Source organism: Prionailurus bengalensis, chromosome D4, assembly GCF_016509475.1.
Source record: "Prionailurus bengalensis isolate Pbe53 chromosome D4, Fcat_Pben_1.1_paternal_pri, whole genome shotgun sequence".
NCBI classification, from domain to species: domain Eukaryota; kingdom Metazoa; phylum Chordata; class Mammalia; order Carnivora; family Felidae; genus Prionailurus; species Prionailurus bengalensis.
The window spans coordinates 63,618,486-63,646,321 of record NC_057359.1 but is presented as its reverse complement, the minus strand read 5'-3'; the positions used below and the strand labels follow the sequence as shown (position 1 = coordinate 63,646,321).

Genomic DNA, 27,836 nt, shown 5'->3' with positions numbered 1-27,836 from the left:
GCAAATTGAATCCTGCTTTAATTGAAGCTTATGGAGTATAAAGTCCTACAGAAACATTACAGAGAATCTTCTGGGGAGCAGGGATCACAAGAATCCCTGTAGAGAGGCAGATGAGAGTAATTCATGGCTCACCAAGACCTCCCTGTAATCAAGTTCCCAGAATACCCAGAAGATCTCTTCACCATCTCAGTCCTGTTCCCCATCCTCTCCAATCTTGATTTCATTATAAGATAAAAGGGGCGATTGCATTTGAAATTATTCTGGCCTCAAGAAATTTAAAGACCTTTCAAACATTCAAAACTTAAATAACTTCAACATGGAAACCAGCTGACCTTAACAAGTTACTTTGTTAGTGAATAGGAAATGAACTGAATCATCCTGGACATAATTTCATTAAGGCTTCAAACCATCCAGGAAAAAGCACAATTATACCATTTTATAATCCGAGTCTACAAAAAGTTTACTACCCAAATCAAGAAATGTTTGTGCCCATGGATAGCTTATTTCTAAAAGATCGCCCTCACTCCCCAAAATAGCCATGTGTCTCCACTCTTCTTTGTTCCCTTCTCCATGTCAAGAGTACCAACTTGCTTCTTCAGGAGGAATGAACAATCCACGATTATTTATGCAGTTAAGCCTGAAGAAGAAAATGCTGAAAAATCTAAAAGCAGGAAAGAAACAAGCTGGTGGGGAAGACAAATAAGAGGTTTCTAATTCATTCTAAAACCCAAGACTTGCCTTTACCAGTCCTTTTCCCTGAAGTCATGTAGCTATTAGGGAGGAGAACCTGGACGTAAAGTCTGCAAAGAAAAGGTAGTTGACAGATAAACTGCCCCATAGGTGACAGTCAAGGTGAGAAGAGGTAGAGGTTTAATGGTTACTGAATAGGTGCCTGTCTAGCCATTCCCTCTTCTTCTCTTGGCTTGGCTCAACCAATGTAGATGCGATGGAAATCATTGGCACCAAATGCAGCGTTACACTTGGGACATTTGCGCTGACGGGTGTCATAGCGTGTCTTCACACACTCAAAGCAAAACACGTGAAAACACTTGGTAAGTACGGCATCCTTTTTACGCATGTTGCAACATGGACAGGTCAGGCGTGCCTAAAAAAAAAGAAGCCAGAATCTGATCAACTATAAAAGTTTAAATGGCTGTCATATGTAAGCAAACAACCAACCAGGAAACCCACTAACCACTGCCAAGAGTGCCACTTCCCCACACACGTACAGTAAACCATCCTTGGAGCGCCTGGGTGGCTCAGTCGGTTGAGTGTCCAACCCTTGATTTCAGCTCAGGTCATGATCTCATTGTTCATGAGACTGAGCCCCATGTTGGGCTCTGTGCTTACAGCACAGGGCATGCTTGGGATTCTTCCTCTCCCTCTTTCTGCACCCACCCCCCCCAATCTCTCTCTCAAAATAAATAAACTTTAAAATAAACTTTAAAATAAGTAAATAAAATAAACCATCCTCTGGTTACCTTCATGTAAAGACCAGTATTTATTCTCCCACTCTATTAGCAGGCCACTTCAGGCCTGGACAAAACACAGAGAAATCACTGAGGCAGTTTTCCTAACCTTGTAATCCTTAATCTCCTCCATCAGGATCTCATCACATTTGGGTACATTGTCTGGTTTCTTTGTGGTCTCCAGCTTCCTTCGAAGTCTAGAGATGTCCTCCTGTGGTAAGACAGCATACCCATTAGACACACTCCCCAAGACCTGCCAATTTTGAGAGAAAATTGCTTCAACTTGAACTTTCTGCGTGGGAAGAAAGGATTTTCTGTCCTTTTATGTCCAATTATCTTATAGGTATGCAGAGAACTGAACCTAGAACACAAAACCATCATCTTTTGTTCCAGAGCCCAAAACCATAATCTATTAGCCAACCTGAGTTGCACCTATTATCAATTCAGTTCCATAAAAATACAGTCTAAGAATTAAAAAAAAATTAATAACTTGGTAAGTCAATTTTAAGGTAATTAGTTTCAAGCTGAAGGTAGACTGGATTAAAATAATTACAGATATATGGATAAGGATAGGAAGTCATCATTAGAATCATTTGACATGCCAAATATAGAAAAATTATAGAATTTAAAAATGCTCTAATTTGATACACTGCTACTTTACAAATTCACCAATTCATTCATTTAATAAATATTTATTTCATCCCACCATGACAGGCTCTGGGGATATGACAGTGAAGAAAACAGACTTGGTCTCTTCACTCAAGGAACTTACAATCAAGTAGGAAACAACACACATTAGACCAATGACTCTTCATAACATGGGTCATTTCAGAGCTCAGGAAACACCTTAAAAGGTGAAATGTAAAGTATACTCACTCTTACCTGGGCTCGTTTGAAATTGAACATGTCCTTTTCTTTGGTGACACTGTTCTCCACAATCTCATCCTGAAAATCATGTAGCTTCTTCTGAGCCAATTCCAGTTGTGTTTTGAGGTCATCTGCAAGCTGGGCTGCCTCCATCGCCTAGGCAGGACGTACAAATCACATCACTTTATTGCTAGTGAGGCAAAACATTAACCCAGTCCAAGGAAGAAAGTGAACCTGTAATTTCATCAGTGTCCTACTTATTTGCTCCTGAGACCAATCATCACTTTAGATTACAGAGTAAAGCAATCATACCTTGCGTTTATTCATCTCTAAGGCTTGAGTCCTAAGACCCAGTTCCTTCTCCCCTGTGCCAATGTTGCTTTGTAACAGATGCTCCTTCTCTTCTAATTTCCTTACTACCTGTAACTGAGCATCAACCTTTGAAGGAAAAAAAAAAAAAATCATATTTTTAACAAATACGAAAAAAAAAATTAACTAAGTGCCGTTAGGCCTACGAAAAGAGTTTGTTAGAAATCTCAAGCCATCACTGTCTTTACCCATGAACCCTTCAAAAAACATGAAAGACTACAATAATCAAAAGCTTCACTTTTCATGCAAAAAACCAAAAACCAAAAAAAATGCTGTTGATGATTCAAGCAAGAGTCTAAGAAACCACTGAAAATATCCCTCTCCAAATTGCCAAGAACAAAGGAAATTACATTTCTAGATATTCATCTCCTTCGGCCATACTAACTCTCCGTGCCTGGCGATTCATATCAGAACACATAAACTACAGCTCAAACAAAAGCCCAGGTGTATCGTTTTCAGAATGGCTAGAAGTTCTAAAGTAGTCTTTCTCTTGAAATTCACACACAAAATAGAATAAACACCAAAGGGTAAAAAGTAAAATCACACACCCGCGAACCCTCATCCCAACATCCAGAGGTCGTCAGGTAACCAGTGATAGTTCCTCACACAGCCTTCCAGAAAATTTATCAAATACACAGTACATACAAAGATGTACACACTTTTAACACAAAAGGAAAGGAAAATAAAACAAATCAACAACATTTTCCATATTAGCAGATCCACATCTGTTTTAACAGCTATACTGTACTCCTTTGCAGGGATGTATAATTTATTTACCAGAATGCTAACAAAGTACATTAAGTTGGGTTTTTTCTTATTAAAAAAATGCCACAATAATCATTCTTTAATGCATGTAGCAAGTGCCCTACTTCAACAGAATTCAGGAAAGCTGAGTTACCTGAGTCTTTAGAGTCAAAACCTGGTCAGCCAGCTCCTCCTTCTCTTCTTTAAGTAACTTGTGGATCTGATTGGACTTAATACGTTCTGACATGAGCTTGAAATTTGCATCATCCTTCTCCCGCAACTGCTGCATTAAACGGATATTCTGCTCCTGCATGTCTTCAAAGGCCTGGCCTGTAACATCCATCTCAGAGAGGAGAGCCTCTTCCTCCTAAAATATGGAGAAAGAGGAGTGCCTGGATGGCTCAGTCAGTTAAGCATCAGACTCTTGATTTCAGCTCAGGTCACATTCTCAAGGTCCTGAGATCGAGCCCTGTGTTGGGCTGTGCACTGACAGCATGGAGCCTCCTTGGGATTCTCTCTCTCTCCCTCTCTCCTTGTCCCTCCCCCACTCACACGCTCTCAAAATAAGCAAATAAAAACTTTAAAAAATTGAATAAATAAGGGGCACCTGGGTGGCTCAGTCCGTTAAGCTTCTGACTTCAGCTGAGGTCATAATCTTGCAATTCATGAGTTCAAGCCCTACATTGGGCTCTCAACTGTCAGCACAAAGCCCACTTCGGATCCTCTGCCCACCCCTGTCTGCCCCTCCCCCCACTCAAAAATAAACTCTCTAAATAAATAAATACATACATACATAAAACACAGAGAAAGAACCCTTATGTTAATACAATCTTTTAACTCCAAAGAAATGAGCACCGGAAACTAAACTTTCCCAGTATTCGTTAAGAAATAAATTCACCTAGAGGCACCTGGCTGTCTCAGTCGGTATGGTGTGTGACTCTTGATCTCAGGGTTGTGAGTCTGAGCCCCACGTTGGGTGCAGAGATTACTTAAAAATAAAATCTTCAGGGGTACCTGGGTGGCTCATGTGGTTGGGCCACCAGCTCCTGATCTCAGCTCAGGTCTTTATCTCATGGTTTGTGAGATCGACCCCTGCATCGGGCTCTGTGTTGACAACATGAAGCCTGCTTAGGATCATCTCTCTCTTTCTCTCTCTCTCTCTGCCCCCCCCCCCAGCTTATGCTCACTCACTCTCTCAAAATACATAAACTTAAGAAAAAAAGGTAGACAAAAACTATACATACTACAATCTAGCAAACTGATCAAGTAGCAGTTGGTTACAAGAACTTCTCTCATGATGAAACCTCACATTTTCTCATAGTTTTCCACCACTGTTATCGATTTTAACTACAGAGACTTTCCAGTAGTACCACATAACAATCTGACAGGTGAATAACAGTCTCTAAAAATATTTTTCACTTGAATTTGTTATTATAAAATTTTTTTAATGTTTATTTATTTTTGAGACAGAGGGAGACAGAGCACGAGTAGGGGAGGGGCAGAGAGGGAGACACAGAATCTGAAACAGGCTCCAGGCTCTGAGCTGTCAGTACAGAGCCCGACACGGGGCTCGAACTCACAACCCGCGAGATCGTGACCTGAGCCGAAGTCGGACGCTTAACCGACTGAGCCACCGAGGTGTCCCTAATTTGTTATTATAAATGAGACTGGACATCTTTTCAGATGTTGAAGAACTATTTGTATTCTTTTCTCTGAACTAGCCAGATCTTTTGCCTATTCTTCCACTAGGGTGTTGGGTTTTCTTCTCTATCATTTTTGGAGACTTTTCTATATAGTAGAAAGATAGCACAAAAGAGCTTAAGAATCAAATATATTTTCTCTGTTTATCATATATCTGTTGGCTTTAATAGTGGTTTCTGCCACGTAAAAGTTTCATGGGTTTTCATAAGTCAAAATTATCAATTTTTTTCATATTTTTGACTTTTATTAATAGTTAAAAAGGTCTCTTCCATTCCAAATTTATAAAGGAATTTGTTTTGTTTTAACTCTTATGGATTAATTTCTTTGATATTTTATCTGTGATCCATCAGGAAATTACCGCAGTATACAGTGTTCAAGTATATATCCAACTTTTTCCCAGTATTATTTTGCTTCTTTCTGCCCTGCCACATTTAGTAGTCTTTCTTTTCCCCCACTGACATAAAACTGTATCTTTGGCACATTTTTATGAAATAGCCATGTTACTCTGGTCTATTTCTGGACTTTCTATTCAGTTCGAACAGTCTATTAGTCTCAAGGTACTTTATCTACTGAAACTTCCTATTTTTACATCTGATAGAGATAGGAACTGCCACCCATCAACCCCACTGCTTTTCCTGACCTTTCTTGTTTACTTTTCCACACTTTTAAATCACTGTTTAGGGGCGCCTGGGTGGCGCAGTCGGTTAAGCGTCCGACTTCAGCCAGGTCACGATCTCGCGGTCCGGGAGTTCGAGCCCCGCGTCGGGCTCTGGGCTGATGGCTCAGAGCCTGGAGCCTGTTTCTGATTCTGTGTCTCCCTCTCTCTCTGCCCCTCCCCCGTTCATGCTCTCTCTCTGTCCCAAAAATAAAAATAAAACGTTGAAAAAAAAAAATTTTTAAATCACTGTTTAAAAAAATAATAAACAAACATATATAATCTGTCTAATACCAAAATAAAACCAAAAACACTGAAACAAAACCAAAAATTTAGTATTTTTATTGGGATATTAAATTTACAGATTAACTTAGACACGATTAACATTTTTAAGATAAGGTATTCTATATAAAACACAGTATGCCTCTCCACTTGTACTAGAACCTATACCAGTACAATTTCCTGATAGCTTTTTTCTTAAAAAAGAACAATGGAGACAAATTGGCAATCAACGGATTTATTAAAAGCCAAAACCCCACTTTTTATAGAAGAAATGCATATGGGGAGGCGCCTGGGTGGCTCAGTCAATTGAGCATCCAACTTCAGCTCAGGTCATGATCTCACGGTTCGTGGGTTTGAGCCCCACATCAGGCTCTGCTGTCAGAGCAGAGCCCACTTTGGATCCTCTGTCCCTCTCTCTCTGCCCCTCCCCCACTCACATTCACTCTCTCTCAAAAATAAACATTACAAAAATTTTGTAATGCATATATGTTCTAATAAAGTTCATCTTCTCAAGGTACTTAATCAAGTCACCACTAAAACCACTTCACTTTGTCATTTTGCTATTTCTTAGAAACAGTGAAGCTGTTCCTTACAGTGAACATACATTTTTTCCATCTTTGGTTATCTTTATTACTCAAAGTTAATATAATTCCCTGAGACTTAAAAATAAATATACGTTCATGGTGAGTAGGGGAAAAGTCTCTCCAGTTCTAGGGCCCAGAGGACAACCACAGTTAACATACTGGTTACTTATTTATAACCTATTTGGGGGCATGTTTTTCTTAGTTTCAGATATTTGTAATCATAATGCATATAAAAATTTATATTTTTTTTCATTAATACTCACTATATCCCTGATTCCAGATCAGCAGAGGAAGGACAGATGCCCCAATAAACCATGTCTGAACAACTGGCTATCCATTTGAAAATAACAGGAAATTTCCTGCCTCACAAATATGTAAAACAAAATAACTGAAGAATGAAAGACTTCAATGTAAAAACAAACATATGTATAGGGTAAAAGACATTCACAGAAAGAAAAGACTAGAATGAAAGCGCAAATTTCACTGTCAATAACTTAGCTGTCAAGCAACATTTACTGAAAAACCTAACTCAAGAGAGTGCACCTACCTGCTTGGCCATGGCCAGCTTCTTCTGCAGGTACTCTATCTGCTCCTCCACTGCCCGGATCTTCCTCAAGGCATCCTCATCAGCCATTTTCTTATTCTCCTTTTTCTCCTTATCCTCTAGATCCCGGAGTCTTTGCCTCAGGTCTTCCAACTAGAGAAAGTAAGGAATCACACACACAAAAAGAAGAGGCTATGATACAATGTCAAAGTCCAGTTAATCCTGTGCACAGATGGAGGGCCCCAAACCAGGAAAACCTTGGCCAAACCGGGAAGAGACAAAGGGTATCCTAGTGCACCCATCACACTTCACACACTTGTACACGCACCTTTGGTGAGGAGCGCACATGCACCTTCCTTCGGGATGGTGGCTCTCACCATTTGTTTTTAAGGCCCCCAAATTTTAAGAGAATAAGACACTCTTCCCAAAAATAACCAGAAAAGAGACTCACCGTAACAATGATTTATATGGGAAAGAGGTACTAAAAAAGTCTGAAAAGGTTACTCCTATTCCCAGAAATTGTGATATACCTTACCACCTAGTGGAGAGTACAGAAATCTATTTTATTTTAGATGGTCCCTGAAAGGGAAGAAAATCCTGAGTTTTAAACACTAACTTTAAAGATGAAGAAAGAAAACTATATCCTTCAGAAATGTGAAGGAAAATCCCACAAATGAAGATTTTAACCAGAATGACAGGTAATGGCAGACTAGATTACCTCTGCCTTAGACTTCTTCTCAGCTGCCATTAGCTGAACTTTGTCTCTCTGTTCCTTTGGGGCAGAGCGGTACATATCTAGCAATAGTTTCATCTCCTTTTGGCTCTCCTGTGCCTTCCTATGATGAGGGTGATAGAGGGAGGGGGATGGTGCAATGAGAAAACAAAGGACATCAGAGCAAGGGAATTTTGAATTGAGCAAAATATTTTACAACAGTTCCATGTACACCTTATGTCACAGATCTAAAAGAAAACTTTCACACAGACCATCAGGATAATGGAGTCATTTCTCCCTTCACACCACGTTCTCCAACATAAAGTTATAAAATACATGCCGTGGCCCTAATTAAATAGGCAAAATTCTGGTGCCCCACTCTTAGAAACTGAGATTCAGTGGGTCTGTGATGGGGTCCAGGAACATATTTTAAAAAGAAGTCATCCAGGTGATTCCGATACCACACTTGAAAAAAAAAAAATATTTGCCTTAAAGCAATTAAGAGGAAGGAAGAAAAAAAAGGGGAGAAAACTAGATTTGATAGTGGAGTCATCAGCCATCAGCTAAAGGCTGAAACTTCCATCTCTTACTAAAATATCAGACCTCTTACCTATACTTTTATATACCAAAGAAGTTCAAATGTTTTGAGCACAGTTGTCCTTCAAATCCAAGTATCAATAAAGGCACAACCACGACCATTGGGAGGCAAGAAATAACCAGATCTACCACAGAAAGTATTGGTTATGCAGGAAGAGAAGGAGCAGTATGTGACATTACGTTGGGTGTTTCATTAACCACAAGGTTCGTCTTACCATTTCAATGCCTGCAGGAGTAAACCTCCTAAGAAATCTCTTAAATGACCTGATACATACACAAACCAGCTAACTGCCAGGCAAACAGATCAATATTGCTCAAGTTACAGTGATACAAACTCAACCCAGTATAATTAAATTAAAATTCATGCCAGCAGGCTGCCAGTAATTAGTTTCAATAATTCTCATGAGTATTACTTAAGTCATGACACACTGCCCCTTAATTTGGAATCATGAAGAATGAGGCTACAGCTGCAGTGTTTACGGAGACCCGACCACTGAACCAGACTACACGGTAGCCCATGCAAGCCATCTGGGCTGCACACTTGATCAAGAACTGAGATCATAATTAACTGTGCATTTAGTTACACCCAAAATATTACAATGATCTGTAAGCCAGGCCATCAACCCAACATTTCATGCGTGATGTCCTAACCTTAGCTTCTGAGTCAGAAACAGATACTTTAAATTCTGTTCTTACTTGAGTTCAATCTTCAATTGTTTGATAACTTCTGCTTCCTTTTTCCTTCCATCATCATGTTTCCCTTTCTCTTTGTCCTTAGCAGAGTCTCTTTCTTTTTCTGACTCTTTCAGTTTCTGCTTCTCTCGTTCTCTCTCCTTTTCCTTCTCCCGCTCTCTTTCTCGCTCCCTCTCTTTCTCCCTCCTTTCTCGTTCTCGCTCTTCCTCATCCCGTTTGGACTTAATTTCGTTGACTTCCTCCTGAGATGCCTTCGATGCAGAGGACTGGGCAGATAAGTCCTCAGGATCTTGCTTCAGCTCCGTAGGCTCGTCCTTCGCGTCCTCAGTACTAGACTGAGACTGCAGGAGGGCACTGCCGCTGCGCAGGCGCGTCTGGGGGACAGAGGCAGAAAGCAGCACATCACCTGTGGCAGCCACACTCTTCTCCTCACTCAAAACCAGCTCTCCAAACTCAACAGCAAATCACACTCATTCTGCACTTCCTGGTTACCTTGTTCAGGTCAGACTGGGCTTCTCTCAACTTCCGCTTATACCTTAGGACCTCCCCTTTCAGCTGGTGATTGTGATTCTGGAGGCTACTGATGAGGTGGCGCATCTCCCGGTTTATGGGGCCTTAGATACAGCAACAGCAATGTTAGGAAGAACTCTGATAAGGAAAAAGGCACAAGGATAGAAAGCGCAGTACCCATCAGGGACCTCTGAGAAACTGGGAAAATTACCAAAAGCAAGATTCCTTCTCAGAAGAGGAAAACAAAACTGGCCAATCTTAAAAAACAAACACCCAGGCTGTGAGCCAAAATGAATTACAGTGATTTGATTTAAGGTTCTTTGGGACACCCGAGCTCCATTCATACCAACAAATCCAGGGAACCACAATGTGTTTTTGAAGGAAGGCGCTTGCAGCAAACCGCAGGATGGAGCGAGAATAATTATACCTGCTTGTTCGTTGGCAGCAAGGGTCTGCTCAAACTCTATCCTCAGCATTTCATACTCCTTGCGGACCTGGGCCAGAGTATCTTCCAGCTGGATCACTTCGGTCCTCAGCTTCTTATGAAGACTAACCTCATCTCGCTACACCCAGAAAAAGGACCCAATCAAAAATTCTTATCAAAATGTGAAGACATCATATCCTGTTACTAGGTTTCTTAATTTTGACCGATCTAAGAAGAAAAGGATCTACTAGAAGGGATTACTCTGAAAAGTTCCAATTCAGTCGATATTTAATGAGCACCAGGCAGCTACGAAGACTGATTTGCAGACTGGCAGGATATTAAAGAAATAAAGGACATGCCTCCTCACTCTGAGAACATAGTCATTTACTTGGAGTACTAAACAATAAAACAGTACATAAACATATGTAAGGTAAGACATATTAAATTCGATTCTTTTGGCAAACAGAGTAAAAGACCAACTACTACAAACATTGCCTTAACAACTGTGGAAGATACAGAAGCGAACACGTGAATAAGCTGCCTTAAAAAAAAGCATTCACATTTGCCCTTGCATGTCGTAACGGCTTGTACGTTGGCCCTTGCATGCTATAAGGGCTTGTAAAGTGAGGCAGCTTCCACCCACTTCTCTCTCCCATGCACATAAAGCTCTAGCCATTCTACACTATTTTTAAATCTGCTCTTTTCACTGCTGGAAATGCCCTTCTCCTATTTTTTTCTCATCAGCAAACTTAAGATTCACACTTCACTTTGGCAAGTGGAATCAGGAAGTCTCCACAGTCAAATGAGATGCTCTGTCTCCTTAATCACTGCCTCTCCTGGCCATGCCTCTGTTGTACCTGCATTCTAATGGACTATACTCTCCCCACCAGGCTGTATGATCTCTCATGGCAGGATGCCCACCATCTAGCAGAGTAAAGACCTATGGCCCGTCTATACATGTTTGCTGGAGGAGCAGTAATTGCTTGCAAGGGGGAAAAATTATAAAATTTATGAGGCGGGAAAGCTGATGCGCAAAAGACAAAGCTGGGCTGCTACCTCGATGAGCTCAACTTGGCGCTGGTGGGTCCCCCTGGTGCCATGCAGCAGAGTCCGGGCCTCGTCCAAGTGTGCTTTCAACTGTAGGCTCTCGTTGTACAGGACGGAGAACTGTGACTGCATACAGCGGTATTCCGGAGTCTCCTTAACCGCCTCTTCCACCGCACTCCGCAATTCCACCTGAGGGGCCCGAAGACAAGTCAGAAGCACAATCTAGCGTCTGTGCCCCACACACTAGACAGGAAACAAAACCTTATAGTGATGTCCTGTGCGATGGAGACAAGCTTTATGAAGATTCTGGAGTATATCTCCACTCTTCTAGTTCTGTAAAATCTGCATCAAATTAAACCAGGGACCTCTAGTCTCCACCCAAGAATTGTTTTAATTGATATGTGTTCTACACTGTGTGTCAGCCTACACCCAAGGACACTAGAAGAGCTCTCTGAAATCTGTCAGATGTAGAGACATGGAAAACCCAGGATGTTTGTTTTTAACACATAATTGAGAATTTCTGTCATTAACTTGTTCTCTGTATTAACAGTCTCTGAGAGATATATTTTGACATTGTATCAAAAATAGTTAGGCTTCTCTTAAGCAATGGTTTGCTTGAATTACCCAAACACTTCAATTAATTTAAGTCAGGTTGTTTTTTTTCTGTTTGTTTTTTCACTTCAAACATCTTTATTCATATATTTACCTAAAAACAAATCAAATTGTAAAAGACACGTGGCTATGACTGAAAGAGGGGTAGGAAGACTCTTAGAATTCACTTTCTTTCCCCAAGAACCTGGGGAGAGAAAATTTTAACAGGCATGTTCAAAAACCAACAGAATCGGTCACTGATCGTTTCTCTGCTCTGGCAGCTAGAAACTGCACAGGCAAACCGTGTGACCCACATTTGGCAATTCCTAACACGTGAGCAGCCTACCCTACTACAGTATGTACATGCTCCTTGCATATATCTTGTATACAAGCCCCATTTTGTAAACTCCATTTTGGATCATCACCTTAGTTTACCCTACTCCTCTTTTTTCTCAACAATTCCTAAGTTAGAGCACTCTGATTCAGTCTATGCATCTTTGTAAGTTGCTTGAAATCCTTTGCAGACCAAGGGGGGGGGGGCCCAAATAGTAAGTAAATAAGTAGACACACCAACAAAACTTACATCTTCCTCTTCCCTCATAAATTATGAGAGCTCACTAGTACGTATGTGAATTGACCAGCAAAACGTTTCATGGTACTGCCTTTCAGAGACGCGTCTCCTACCTTCAGCTTTTCATTTTGTGTAGTGACCTCCTCGAAGTCTTGCCGAAGTTTCTCCAGCTCACAGTGACGGTTCTGAGCCAACTCTTTGTTCTCCTCAAGCTCTGCATTCATTTCCTCAAACTGGAGAAAAGAGGAAAATCACAAAATAAGCATAAAAAAGAAAGAATTTTTAGATCCTTCCCATTCCTAAGCTTCCACCTTCACTGATCCATTCTTCTAGCAAAACCCCATTGCCTCTTGTAAACTCCTAAGTACCTCGCACAACACCTGACACTAGGTAGGAAATGTGACCTGAGTGAGTCATTGATTTTACCTTCCGGGCATTGATAGTGATTGTGCCACCATAGAGACTGCTCCCCGCTCCATAGACCTTATAACCTTTCGAATTCACCTATAGGAAGGACAAAGATTCTTTAGTGAGAGACCCTAAGATTTTAGTCTGATAATCAAAGCACTTTCAAAAGAGTCCATTGTGTCCCCAGGTACTACTACCCAAGTCCATCAACCCCCCTTTTTTTTTTTTAACATTCCTTTTTGAGAGAGACAGAGTACAAGCAGGGGAGGGGCAGAGGGAGACAGAGATACAGAAGTCGAAGCAGGCTCCAGGACCTGAGTTGTCAGCACAAAGCCCGACGCACAGCTCGGACCCACCAGATGTGAGATCATGACCTGAGCTGAAGTCGGACACTTAGCCAACTGAGCCACCCAGGTACCCCGAAGTCCATCCTTTCTCAGTAGACTCCTTAAAAATGATTCTAGTCTCTAAACTATGACTGAAAGAGCACTTGCCCGTTCTAGGACTTCTGCTAAGTGTCGGTTGAGTCGCTGTTCCCTCTTTCGGATTTTGTCAATATCCCACTGCAGGTCATCGATCATGGACTCCAGGACAGAAACTCGTGACTCAGCTGTCTCCACTTTACTCTGCAACTTGGAGAACTACATCCCAAAGACAGGCATTCAGAAAAATAAAGCCAAAAAAAGACCAAGTTAGGAAAGGAATGCCTTACATCACTACTGTACATCCCTGCTTATGTATCATTATAGACAAAACTGAACCCCTGCTTATGTATCATTATAGACAAAACTGAAATAGAGGATGTTTTACCCTCTTTCCAATGCATGAGTATAAAAATCATAGATTCCTTTAACCATTCCGGGTCAGTTACAATCATGAAAACTGTAAAGGTCTCTAAGAACTCTCACTCTCATAAGAGAAAGACCACTTGGGATGCAACAATTTTTCTACTTCTGAGAAGCACCAGTTCCTTCTATAGACCACAAACCATCAGAAAATATGTTATCTTTAAAAAAGCAAATAGTGACTTCTTTGATTTTACCAAATATTTTCAGAGATAAAAATTCAAATATATATTCAGAAGACAGCTATCTTTGCTCCCAACTTTTCCTTTCCACATTCCCACAAATGATAAACCAAAGGGAATGAAAGGAAAATGTCCATTCTCTTTAAGCTGACCCCAAGGAAATCTTGAACCAGACACTCTAAAGATACAAAAACCTGTTTTTCTTTATTTGGGCACTTTGCACCAGCTAATGCTATTTTTATTAATTTTATTTTTTTAATTTACATCCAAATTAGTTAGCATATAGTGCAACAATGATTTCAGGAGTAGATTCCTTAATGCCCCTACCCATTTAGCCCATCCCCCCTCCCCAAACCCTCCAGTAACCCTGTTTGTTCTACATGTTTATGAGTCTCTTATGCTTTGTCCCCGTCCCTGTTTTTATATTATTTTTGTTTCCCTTCCCTTATGTTCATCTGTTTTGTCTCTTTAAGTTCTCATATGAGTGAAGTCATATGATATTTGTCTTTCTCTCACTAATTTCACTTAGCATAATACCCTCCAGTTCCATCCACATAGTTGCAAATGGCAAGATTTCATTCTTTTTGATTGCCGAGCAATACTGCATTGTGTATATATATATATATATATACACAGACATATATATATATACACACACACACACACACACACATCTTTATCCATTCACCCATCGATGGACATTTGGGCTCTTTCCATGCTTTGGCTATTTTGATAGTGCTGCTATAAACATTGGGGGTGCATGTGTCCCTTCAAAAGAGCACACCTGTATCCCCTGGATAAATACCTAGCAGTGCAATTGCTGGGTCATAGGGTAGTTCTATTTTTAGTTTTTTGAGGAATCTTCATACTGTTTTCCAGAGTGGCTGCACCAGCTTGCATTCCCACAGCTAACGCTATTTAATACTTTAATTACAATGCTATCACATGCTCACGTTAATCTACACATAACCTTTGTACTAGTTGAAAAATACGTCCCCCAAAATCTTTGATATTCCTCCCATCAAGAGGTGGTGGCACTGTCTCCTCCCCCTGAATCTGGGTCAACTTTAGTGACCCAATGAAAATGATGCAGAGGCTACATCTGAAAGGCCATGCAGGTTCTGCTTTATGTTCTTGGGACATTCATTCTCTGGAAGAAGACAGCTGCCATGTAAGAAGACCCACTACCCTGAAACTGCCACGTGGGAGAGGCAACATGCAGATGTTCCAGTGAAGAGCCTAAGGTGGGGTCCCACCCAGCTGGCAGGTAATAGCAGCCAGCCACAAGAGCCACTGTGGACATCAGCTCAGTTGAGCAAAGCACTGTCTCTCTCTAGCTTAGTAATGCTAAAGGAGATTGGTCAAGGGCCAGAAGAGGTGGACCTTCTCGTTTTGGTTGTACCTAGTTTATACCTTAAACATGACAGAAAGTTATTCTATTTCTCCACTACACTCCAATCTAATTTATAAGCACTGCTATACTCTAACCCTTTTGAAGGCTGATGAGGATCTACATGTATCGATAAACTTCCCAGACGATTCTCATACAAGCAGCCAGCACGGACCCTGGCAATGGAGTTTACAAAACAAGGGTATAATAAAGAACATGGGCTCTGAAGTAAAACAGACCTACATCCGAATCACAGTTCAATTACTTTGTCTGTGTGCTCAGAACAGTTACCAACCTCCTTGAATTTGTTCCCTGAAGAGCAAGATAGGAGTTGTCTGACCATCAGAGATAATACTCATCAAGTGCTTAAGTGCTAGTCACTAAGGAGATGGTAACTACTAACCTACCGACAAGCGAAAGAATTGGGTGGTCAAACTAAAGTAGGTCAAATTTCAGCAGAATATCCTTTGAACTAAACCAAAATGATAATCAGGACTGGAAGAAAAATCTTTTAAGGCCTTTTATCACTTTACCTCAATCACTGTGTGTGTGTGTGTGTGTGTGTGTGTGTGTGTGTGTGTGTGTGTACGCACACGCACACACACACAAATACCCAAATCTTGACACCGTTTGGTCGTGGCACTACGCGTACCCAAGTTTGGCTGGAAAATCCACATTTCTCAAGCTCCCAGGATACCATCAATATAGTAGTTCGTACTGTCCATTCTCAGATGAATTTCTACCAACCCATTCCTCAGTAACATTGTACATGATCTTTTTTATTTGGGAATTTGGTGCATTGTTTCACAAAACCTCATATGATGGTATTTCTTCTTAAAAACGAACACTGTAGTATCTGTTTAACAGAGGCACAATCGAGAAGTATTCAATTGTTTTTTCCCCTTAATCTTTCCTCTTGATTTCTCAGAACTGGTTGCTTTGGCCTGCCCTTCATGCTCTTCAATATAAAAATAGGCTTTCTAGAGTCAGATGAACCTTTGAAGCATTCAAAATTCCGAGTCAATGTGTGCCACAGGCCACTAGAAACTACCATCTGTCCTTTCTGGTCAAGTACCTCCTGAGACATGGTGCGATGCTTCTCCTGAAGGAGGTCTGTCAATTCCTGTAGCCTCATATTCTCTTGAGCAAGGAAGGAATTCAGCTCCTGCACCGCTTCCTCCACTATCAGATTATCTGAGGGAAAAGAACTGCCCTTTAGTTTAGCATCTATAGTGTCCAATTTTAAAACTGTGCATCCCACCAAAATATGAACACGCTCCCTCACTTTATTTTCCCGAAAACCTTTAAGAAGTAGGCTGGTTTTTATTATCTTTACATGACTAAGAACCCAGAGGTTAGATGACTTGCTTAAGGAAATGAGCTAAAGCTGTGCTTCAGTAGAGGATGACACACAGCCAAGATTACCTAACTCCCATCCTTTCTGTAAAGTCAAATGTACTGAGAGAAGAAATGGAAGGATTCTGTAACTCTATTCAGATAAGACAATCACTAAAAAAATGCATTTTAGAATTGTAGACAAGATAGAGGTATCTGTAATCAGTGTCAGACTTAACAGCCATAAAATTCTATCTCATAAGGCTATCACAAATTCCTATTAGTGAACACCAACATGAAGCATCTCTGTTGGGAGGAAGAAGGGGGCAGAAAGTAGCAATTTCCTTGTTCAAATGAGTACCTATAGAATCATGAAAAATAAAGATAAGAGCCTAGAATTACTTACCATGTTCTGGAATACTATGCTAGGGGCACTCCTAAAGCTCAAAAGCCAAAAGGTACACTACAATTTACCAAGAAAGTAGATAAATTTATAGAACTTATTATACCAATTAACATGTTTGGAGACAGTTAACAGGAGGAAAAATTGTGCTTTCTCCTACTCCCTACCCCTTGGCATCACTCAGAAACACCATACAGAACAGGCTGGTCATGTGGTGGGTTTTGTGGTTTTCAACCAAGACTGCCTGTAGAATCACCTGTGGAACTTTAATTTTTTGTTTTTTAACGTTTATTTTTGAGACAGAGAGAGACAGAGCATGAACGGGGGAGGGGTAGAGAGAGAGGGAGACACAGAATCGGGAGCAGGCTCCAGGTTCTGAGCCATCAGCCCAGAGCCTGACGCGGGGCTTGAACTCACGGACCGCGAGATCGTGACCTGAGCCGAAGTCGGACGCTTAACCGACTGAGCCACCCAGGTGCCCCATAATGATTTTGGGAACTTTAAAGATTAGACACTTCACTAAGGCCCATCCATCCCACACATAGTAAATAAGAATACCCATGGGCAGGGCCAAAAAAAAAAAAGAAAAAAGTATGCTCCAAAAGCTCTCAAAGTGAACTGATTCATAACCGAAGTTAAGAACTAGAGGCTGAAATTTACTCTTCTTAATATCCTAACATACTGGGGCGCCTGGGTGGCGCAGTCGGTTAAGCGTCCGACTTCAGCCAGGTCACGATCTCGCGGTCCGTGAGTTCGAGCCCCGCGTCGGGCTCTGGGCTGATGGCTCGGAGCCTGGAGCCTGTTTCTGATTCTGTGTCTCCCTCTCTCTCTGCCCCTCCCCCGTTCATGCTCTGTCTCTCTCTGTCCCAAAAATAAATAAACGTTGAAAAAAAAAAATTAAAAAAAAAAAAAAATATCCTAACATACTTAGAACAAGGCCTAGAATACAGTAAGAGCTAGATAAACACTTACTGAATTAACAAGCTGACAATTGCAATTCCTTTGAATCAAGGATAAAATAAACATGGGGAGAAATGAACTGACAAAAAGGTATAGTTCATGCTACAATTCATACTTTATGGATCTTTATCATTAGAAAGTTCAGCTTATCAATGGCAATTACTTTTTATAATATAAATAGCTCAGTAATTTGTAATTTATAATTAATGTTTTTTCAAAATTTATTTTGAGAGAGACAGAGCATGAGCAAGGGAGGGGCAGAGAGAATCCTAAGCAGGCTCTCTACCACCAGTGTGAATCCCGATGCAAGACTCAAACTCAAGAACTGTGAGATCATGGGGTGCCTGGGTGGCGCAGTCGGTTAAGCGTCCGACTTCAGCCAGGTCACGATCTCGCGGTCCGGGAGTTCGAGCCCCGCGTCGGGCTCTGGGCTGATGGCTCGGAGTCTGGAGCCAGTTTCTGATTCTGTGTCTCCCTCTCTCTCGCCCCTCCCCCGTTCATGCTCTGTCTCTCTCTGTCCCAAAAATAAATAAACGTTGAAAAAAAAAAAAAAAAAAAGAACTGTGAGATCATGACCTGAGCCAAAACCAGGAGTTGGATGCTTAACCAACTGAGTCACCCAGGCAGCCCACTTACAATTAATTTTTTTTTAACTTAAACTCTACCTTAAAATGCATGCCAACAAAAATAATTTTAAAGTACTGCTTAATATACTACTCATTTTAGTTCCTTTTTAAATACAGCAATTATTTTACTTGACATTCATTCACAAAGTCAAGTTTAACACTGGCATAAGCTCTCCATATGGCATATTATCTGCATGTAACACGCATATGGTATGCACCATCATGCATATATATATGGTTTACCGGTGTGGCCTATTAGGATTCAATCATACCATCCAACTACTCAACTACAGCCAAGGGAGAAAAAACTAGCACCCAGCTCAGTTTATATTAGGTATGTAACCAATACCAGATACAGTGCCAGACAGACACTGGAGAAACAAAGAAGAGTAAGCCAAAGCACTGCACCAAGAGACAAAGTCTAGCTGGAATATAGCTAAAGTAGATGGAATATATGAATACAAAAGTCTGGGAGGACATGAACCACATTGTTTACAATGGTTACCTTTAAGAAGGGAGATAGGAAGACTTCTATAATTTCTGATTTGTGTATTCTAAAACTGTTACCCAAATAATAAAATACATAATACATACACAGACTTATGGGAAAGTAAAAGAAACCCTTTCCCAAATTTTCACAAGTCTTTTACATGCCTCCTCTTTTAATTGTTGGTAACTTAGCCCAAGTGTCCTTAAAAATTACAAAGTAATAAAATTCTTATTTGCCTGCCCAATCGCTCAGCATCCACTACATTCAACACATTACTTTCAGAAATGAAACACTATACACCTTTAATAATAATCAATGAATTAGAAGTGCCTGGGTGTCTCAGTCAGTTAAACATCGGGCTCTTAATTTCAGCTCAGGTCATGATCTCACAGTTCATGGGTTTGAGCCCCATGTTGGGCTCCACACTGGCAGTGTGGGATATGCTTGGGATTCTCCCTCTCACTCTCTCTCTTCCCCTCCCCCACTTGCATGCTCTGTCTCTCTCTCAAAAATAAACATTAAAAAAAGGAAATAAAATAAAGCAAAATAATAATCAGATAAATTAAGGTATTACAACTAGACCAAGATTATTACTGAAAATGTAAAATCAGGGCACTTAAGAAGATGCAACCTAGCTACACAAATACTTTACTATACTGTACAAGTCTCTGCATTAACACTGACTAGTAACATAATTATTTCAAAATGGACCCTTTTCCAACAATATTCTCTTTTTTCTTTTTAAACACAGATCATCTAACAACTCTAAAACCTAAGCCAACTCTTTTTGAAAATATTAGAGATAACAGAAAAAAAACAAAAAGAATGTATTAAAACTGACTCTTTGAAGTGAAACTTCACTATCTAGGGGCGCCTGGGTAACTCAGTTGGTTAAGCATCCGACTTCAGCTCAGGTCATGATCTCACAGTTCATGCGTTCGAGCTCCACATCAGACTCTGTGCTGACAGCTCGGAACCTGGAGCCTGCTTCAGATTCTGTGTCTCCCTCTCTCTCTGCCTCTCCCCCATTTGCACTCTGACTCTCTCCCTCTCTCAAAAATAAATAAACATTAAAAAAATTTTTTTTAATTCAATATCTAAAACAAAAGTTTTTTAAATATAATTACCAATATTTAAAGTATTTAAACTAAATTACTATCAGTTATAAATCAATAGCCAGAAACAGAGCTACTCCTTAAAAATCAAATTAATTCTACTACTTTTAAGTGTTTTATTAATAGAAAGCATCAGAATGAAGCTTTCCTCAGCTTCTTACAGGACTATCACACGGCTCAAAATATGAAACACTTGTAAAATACTAACTTGCCACAGCAATGGCATTACTGGTATTACTGGTAATACTGGAGATTAGATTCCAAGGAATTTAATTAAAATTAAATACATAAGTTTGCAAACTACAAAGGAGCATGCAAAGTTGAGCTCTTATTCCTCCCACCCTGTCCCCAGTCTCCTGATTCTTGCCTCACCTCCGCTGTTTAGCTTCCGCGACAGGAGCTCTACTTTTTCCTGTAATTTATCATAGACCGTCACAATCTGGGACACGGCTCGGCGGGAGGACTCCACACGCTCCTGCAGCTGAGATTCCATTTCTTCACTGGAACTGCTGGCCAAGGTAGCGAGGAAAGAGAAAGCTGGCTCTTGCCCTTCCCCTGAGGATACAGGGGGGAAAAAAAGCAGCCGTCAGCATTATAAAAGTGGAAGTATCAAAATCCTTTTTTCCTCAAATGGAAAGCCTGAAAGCCAAGATCTATTTTAAAACCCCAGAGCATGCAGTGGTAGAATCCACCACAAACACTCGCCTCTCTCTCGGTCATCTTTCCGTTCCTGATTGCTATCGGAGTCTGGTTCTGGTTCCGGCACGACAAGGGCTTTTCTTTCTGTGAGGAGATCTCCCAAACCTTGCTCCAGATCGTAACGTTTAAGGATGATACGGATGTTTTCATCAAACTGAAGAAGGGGAGGTACAGTCATGAGAAAACAGAAGAACACAACTTTGGAAGTGAAGAGAATGCAAAGGAGAACTAAAATGCTCCAAAGAAAATCTGAGTAAACAAACAAGTAGCTACCTGACTCCAGTACCGGTTGACAATCAGCAGTGAGGCATCATCAGTGGCCTGTCTTCGTTCCAGTTTTTCAATGTGCTCACGGAGTTCATCTTCAATGGCCTGCCGTTGATCCAGCATCTCTGCCAGCTTGCGATTTTTGGTTTGCAGTGTTCGAATGTCTAGCTCCTCCTGCCCCACAAAACCAATCTTATTAGTCTCCACAAAGAAATTAGGCAAACCAGCTGTTAAACTCTACCAGGTCATATTTCCTCTGACCAAAGCTATTCATTTCTTAAATCTTACAACAAGTAATTGGATAAAAAGTAGGAACAGAAGAAATAAAGAGTCTATGATGACGATGGGAAGGAAGAATGACACTAATATGCTAGAACTTGGACCTCACCCACCTCATTGTTCTCTTCACATGGATATCCACAAAGTACTGTAAGGCTCCACTGTCCAGCTTCTGCCCGGATCAACACTGCCATCTATCTCCTCAGCACTGCCCCTCACTCATTCAAGATCTTGGCACCTGGGTTGTTCTCTGTCCCAGTCCCTGCCACTATGTCCAGTGACAATACACACACGGACATGTAAACATGCGGACAAACCATCTAATCCTCCAGCATCCAGGCTGCATTCTGAATCCCTTAACTCTGGTGATTATCTCACTCCCTGTGCTTCAGCCACCCATTTCAAAAGCCGCATCTTGGACTTCTGTCATTATCCGGAACTGTGCCACAACTGAAATCTTAAATTCCTCAAATGAAACCCTATCTTTCCAGGTACCTCATATCCTTATCCCCATATACCAGTTTTCATCTGGATCTCCCAGAATTTTAAATTCTCTCCATTTTCCTCGTTGGTCCCTTATCTCCACTATCTTCCACACCCTGACCTCAACTTGCGCTCAGGATCCCATTCTCTTCTGTTTCCGCAAAAATAGAACTCCGTCAACAGTTCCACACCCCTCTCAGGATCTTTAATTTCTCTCCCTAGCTCCTTCCCTAGGACAAGTTGGAGTCTGGAAGTGGGGGTGGTGGAGGGTGGGGGAGGACCCCAGGCAAAGAAACAGGATTGGAGAGGATTACATTTTTATCTTACCTAGGAATTAATGAGTATTTCAAAAAGTAAGAACTGTTTATGAGAACACCAATTTCTTGTTTTGCTTTTATTTTCTCTTGTATTTTGATTAAAATATTCTTGACACGCCCAAAGAGTCAACAGTTTCCCAACTGTACCAGTTCATTAATACTATTAATAAATGAAATCCTCGATCTCTTCACTGAACACTCCTTTCCTCTTCTTGCTCTGATAGCGGGATGAGAATACTGTTTCCCTGCAGTTTCTCCAGTACCACTCTGGGCCTAGAGGCAGGTAGGTACCCCCTCGCTCTCCACTGCCACTTTCAACCCATTATCCCACCTTCCCCCCTAAAACCTCCTAGCTCTGCAGCTCGTGCCACTGGTCTGCCCTACCTGCCACCCTGCCTTGCTGCACTTGTCTAGAAATGCCCAGGTCACTTCCCCACGTTTCCTGAAGATTTAGCACCTAGATTATCACTCTCCAATGTTACTCCTGTCATAGTCCTCACTGATTTCCAATTCCCATATAGATGATCCTTCCTGTATCTCAAATCAAGTCACTGACCTCCTCTCCTCCAATGATCTTGTCTTCTACCTCCCTTGGCCACCAAACTCCCAGTTATTCTTATTCTTCGCCTGATCTGTATGTGTATGCTCTCTGTAAACTCAATTTCTCCACAATTACCACCTACTTTTCTAGCTCATGCTCTCTAGTTTCCTGACTCCCACAATTCTTCACCTCCCCCAGGATCTACAATCCATTGCCCCATAACTTTCCTGTCCTTCACTCCTCTCACTTCCTCACTCCCTTCTTTATTGGCATTGAATTCCACAATCAGTCAATATCATGTCTTCCATAACCTCCTCCTTCCTCACCCTTGCCTAGGAAAAGCCCCACCCCTGGTAACATCCAACTCTCCACTACTCCAGGCCTACATCCATGCAGCTGAACATGAATAGAAAACAAAGCACCATGCTGCCTGGGCTGACTTTAAACTCATGATCACAGAGTCAAGTAAGTCCTCAGCAACAATACTGCCCAGCAACAATACTCTATCTTTCTAGTCCGTTCCCTCTTCAAGATGACTACTTCATACCTTCTCCTGTCTCTTCAAACCTTCAACACTTCCTCCCCCATCCTCACTCTCAGATGAGGCGCTTCTGATTTCACTGAAAAAAAAATAGAAGCAATCAGAAGAGAATGTCCACATCTATCTCCCACAACTGCAGCTACCAACCTACCTACATCTGAACTCTTTGCCTTCCTCTTTGTTGCTACGGATCAACTGCCCCTGCTCCTAGTTAAGGCCAGCCCTCCTGTTGTGCATTATATCACATGCTCTCTCCCCTATTGGTGGAAATCGCACCAGCAACAGTCTCCTCTGCTACCCCATCAGCTTAATCCGCTCTACCAAATCATTTCAATCAACATGCTCTAATAGCTCCTATTTTAAAATCAAAACAAGCTTCCCTCAATCCCACATTTCCCTCTAGCTAATGCCCCATTTCTTTGTCTTGTTTTCTATCAACACTCCTGCAAATCATTGGCTCTGTCCCCTTTTCCCTAATTCCTCTCCTCTCCTATTCTCTTAAGCTCACTGCATTCAGGCTTCTAGCACCATCATTCCACCAACAAGATTCTCACTGAGGCTCCTGAGAACCTTCTACTGCTAAACCTAATGACTCAGTCCTCCCTTTACCCAGTGCTCCCCTTACTCAAGCCATCAGCAGCACCTGAGTAACTCCTTCCTGAAATACTTTTCTTCATTTGGCTTCTGGGCCCTCACTCTCTTGTTCTCCTCCTACTTCATTTTCTGTCTCTTTGGTTAGTCTCTTCTCATCTCCCTGACATGAAAATATCAGTGTTCCAGGGCTCTGCTTTCAGAGCCTAGAGCCTCTAGTCTCATGGATTTAAATACCTCCTACATGGGGTGCCTGGGTGGCTCAGTCAGTTAAGCATCTGATTTCAGCTCAGGTCATGATCTCATGGCTTGTGAGTTTGAGCCCCGCATCAGGCTCAGACACTTCGGAGTCTGGGGCCTGCTTTGGATTCTGTGTCTCCCTCTCTCTCTCTGCCCCTTCCCCACTCATGTTGTCTCTCTCTCTCTCAAAAATACATAAACACGAAAATACATACATACATACGTCCTACAAAATGATGACTCCCAAATGCTTTAGCCCAGACCTCTCCCTAGACTACAGATGACTGTATCCAACCACCTACCCACTCAGAGGTCTATTAAGTATCCCAAACTTGCAGGTCCAAAATCAAACTCCTAATTCATCCTCTGCAGCCTCCCAAAAACTATGCTTCTCTCATACTACTTCCTAGCTCACTATCTGAACAGTCTGTACTTCCAAAATTCTGGGATCTCATAAACTTCATCCAATCCATCAGTAAATCCTGTCAATACTACCTCTACACTACAGTGACCCTAGGCACCATGATCCCTCAGCAAAATGACTGCAACAGCCTTCTATAGTGGACACTTTTTTGTCTCATGTCATGTCCTGTCAGCCTGCCAGACTTCAGCACAGCCGTGGTGGACAGCTCCATTAGCACCACCAGTGTTCCGACTTAAAGCACACCTGGAGTCTTCATTTTTTGTTCCACACGATCTCAGCTGGCTCACTACAGCAACCTTGAAGTGCAGAGGAAGAGTTATTGCCTTTAAGGGCAACCTTCAACCAACTGGGGCAGGAATCAGTGGAGACAAGCCCCAGTTCCCCACACTTAGAGAGATGAAATGGGAAGAAGAGGGAGAAGCAACAAGGGAACAATTCTGCTAACTGAACTTCTAGCCCTTGCTCCTCTACAATCTGTTCTCCAAGCTAAGTCAGAGCATGTTACTCTCCCACTTAAGACCTTCCAATGACTCCTGAATGCCTTGTGGATAAAGTCCAAACTAGGATGTATCCTCTCAGCTTCCCTTGGAGCATGTGGCTATTTATCCCTATGAACAGCACATATCCCACTCATAAATACTAGAACACTGTTCTCTGGTCTGTGCCACTTTACAAACTGAAGCCCAACAGCTGTCCTCAGGGTAACGCATAGTGTCTGGCAAATCACAGATACACAACAAATACTTATATTTATTGAATTAACTAATGTCCTTGGGATGCATGATGTGAGACAGTGCTTAGACAAAATCACCTCTTGGCAGCAGTATGGAGTACCTGAATCGCTGACAGACTCAGAAATGACACTTCATCAACAATTTACTCTGAATGTTCCCATTATTCTATCCTGAGCCTGAATTCAAAAAAGTAAGATGTGGTTTTATAAGCTATGCAAATGCAAAGCATTTTAACACCATACCCCCATTGCTGAGTTCCAGAATAGACTCCTGATCTAGATCCAAACCTATTATAGTGAGCTTCTGATGTCTAATGGACATATAACATTACTATAAGCTTCTGATGTATAACAATCTAATGAAACGGTCAACTCCCTAAGAGCAAGAACAGTGTCTTACTTTATTCACCGTTATATTCATAATATCTAGCCCAATAATTATTAATAGCTCATATATAGAATACTTACTAAAGTAGAGGTAATGTTTTAACTCTTAGCAGAGACTCTTTCATTTTATCCTCTCAACAACCCAATAGGTGGGCACTAGAATTACATTTACAGACATGGAGAAGAGGCACAGGGAGGATAACAAAAGGCCATGCAGCTAGGAAGTGGTGAAGCTGAGTCAATTCCAGGTAGTCTGGCCTCAGACTCCTATCCTTCACCACCCTTCAGTGATTTTACTACACTGCCTCTTAGTAACTAGCACCGAACTTTTCAGTGAATGAAGAATGAATGTACAGTTTTCCCGCTGATAAATGCATATAATCAATTTGTATCAAGCACCACACTCTCCAGAGATTAGAAGCACACCTCTGAAAATAAACATCAAATGTTAATATATCTCTTTTCAGAACTGACCACCATAGCACGTCACCTACTTCTGGCTCTTTTATTTCCCTCTTTTCGAATAAATTTCTCTTCCATAAATTTCTCTTCCGTAAGTTTTCTCTTCCATAAAATGCCTTCCAGAAAGCTTCCATAAATTATTACTTTCAGGTTGCAACTCAGAAAAAAGCACACTCTCAAAGCCCTGTTTCCACATACCGTTGAAGAGACACCCCCGAGCTTAATTGTCTCCACTGTGGTCCCTGAATCTTCAACAGCTGTCTTCTTCTCCGGAGGCATGGATGTGCCAGGCTCTCCAGCTGCTCTTTTATTTCCAATTCCGGACATCTTGGCGCCAGATGACAGCAGTTTTCCTGGAGAGGGGGAAAACAAACAAACAAACAAACCAACAGAAACTTAGGTAAGATATACAAGAAGAATAACAATAAAGAGACCATCTATAATGTAAAACCTAGCAATTTTCCAGCCAGCCTTTTTAAACCTAAATCCATTCATTTCATACCAAGCAATACAATCCCCAAACTCCTCTTGGAAAGAAAAAAGTAAATTGTAGAGTAAGAGTCAGGGCTGAATTTACACAACTACCAATTTCTAAACAGAATACTAACAAATAAGACAATGGGCAAAGGATGAAGAGACCAGGGAAAATGCCAGAAATTTCACTTCATGAAATGCCAGAATCAGAAAAATAGTTTGATCAGGACAGGACCTAATTCTATTGTGCTGGAAAAAATCACAGAGCTGAAAGGCACTTGGGAAATATCCGCTAAATCATTAATATTGAATAAGTCATGTATCATCTCTGAGACCCAATTTCCTACACCAGGAATTACTGTGCCTCTTACAAGGAATTAATACGTCTAGAAAGAACTTACCATAATGCCTGACACGAAGAACTCAAATACTAGCTCTCTTTTTCATATTTTGTTTCTCCCCTATTTCCAAATGTTCTCCTCGTGATTTTGTGCAACGCTACAGAACCTAGATCTGAGTGTGAATCACAATTCTACCTCTTAGGGAGCCTTGTGTTGCCCTCAAGGAATTCTCCAAGAGCCTCAGTTTCCTCATATGTACAGTGGAGGCAAACAAATATTCTGTCTACCTAAACTGCTTCCAAGGGTTTCAGAGCTCAACGGAGGAGAAATGAACGCTAAGGCACTTTGCTACTTTAGAAAGCAGCCCTGCCATCACCAAGAGTACACGCTACTCTGCTTCCAATTCACACTCCAGGAGAAAGGGTATCGGTGGCAGTAACCTGAGTCGGACCTCACCTAGAGAGAGAGGAGACTAAGGAGCAAGACAAGGACCCCAGCCTCCCGCGGCGCCCAACTGCAGGCCCAGGAGAGAGAAACCCCAGAGCCAGAGACGGCGGAGATTCCCGAGGACCCGCACAGTCCCGCAGCGCCGTTAGCCGAGATCTCACCTAGGTTCTTCCAACTCGCGCCGCCGGGAAGTGGAACTCAGGGAAGTTATTCACCAGGGTCCGTTCTGCAGCACTACTTCTCACCCCTAACCCGCAGGCGAGGACCCATAGAAGCTTCCGGGGGGCGGGGCCAGGTAAAGGAAGAAGGGAAAGAAAAGAGGATGTCGCTTCGACCCGGCCGGGCGGAAGTGACGCACCGCGAGGGCGCCGAGCGCCCGGAAGTAAGAATAGCGTCTGTAGCAACGCGAGGCGGCTGGGACCTCCGGGTGTACACCACTCTCTCCAGTCCCTGGCCCCCGGCCCTCCGCGCTGTCGCTGGCGAGAGTGTCCCTTTT

The 27,836-nt window shown here is 41.7% G+C and overlaps 1 protein-coding gene across 1 annotated transcript; it reads right to left on the bottom strand.

Annotated features, from left to right (window-relative positions):
• Positions 1–27,691, bottom strand: RNF20 (ring finger protein 20). The gene is made up of 20 exons (XM_043566533.1): positions 27,502–27,691; positions 26,277–26,431; positions 21,087–21,254; positions 20,820–20,967; positions 20,487–20,669; positions 16,261–16,379; positions 13,263–13,409; positions 12,787–12,864; positions 12,474–12,593; positions 11,208–11,387; positions 10,155–10,290; positions 9,710–9,831; positions 9,221–9,591; positions 7,934–8,051; positions 7,219–7,368; positions 3,604–3,816; positions 2,649–2,774; positions 2,352–2,492; positions 1,579–1,680; positions 1–1,105 (listed from the first exon to the last, which is right to left on the bottom strand). The coding sequence occupies exons 2-20, from the start codon at positions 26,403–26,405 to the stop codon at positions 929–931; spliced, it is 2,928 nt and encodes a 975-aa protein (XP_043422468.1). The 5' UTR covers positions 26,406–26,431; positions 27,502–27,691; the 3' UTR covers positions 1–928.
• Positions 27,692–27,836: the final 145 nt, after the last annotated feature.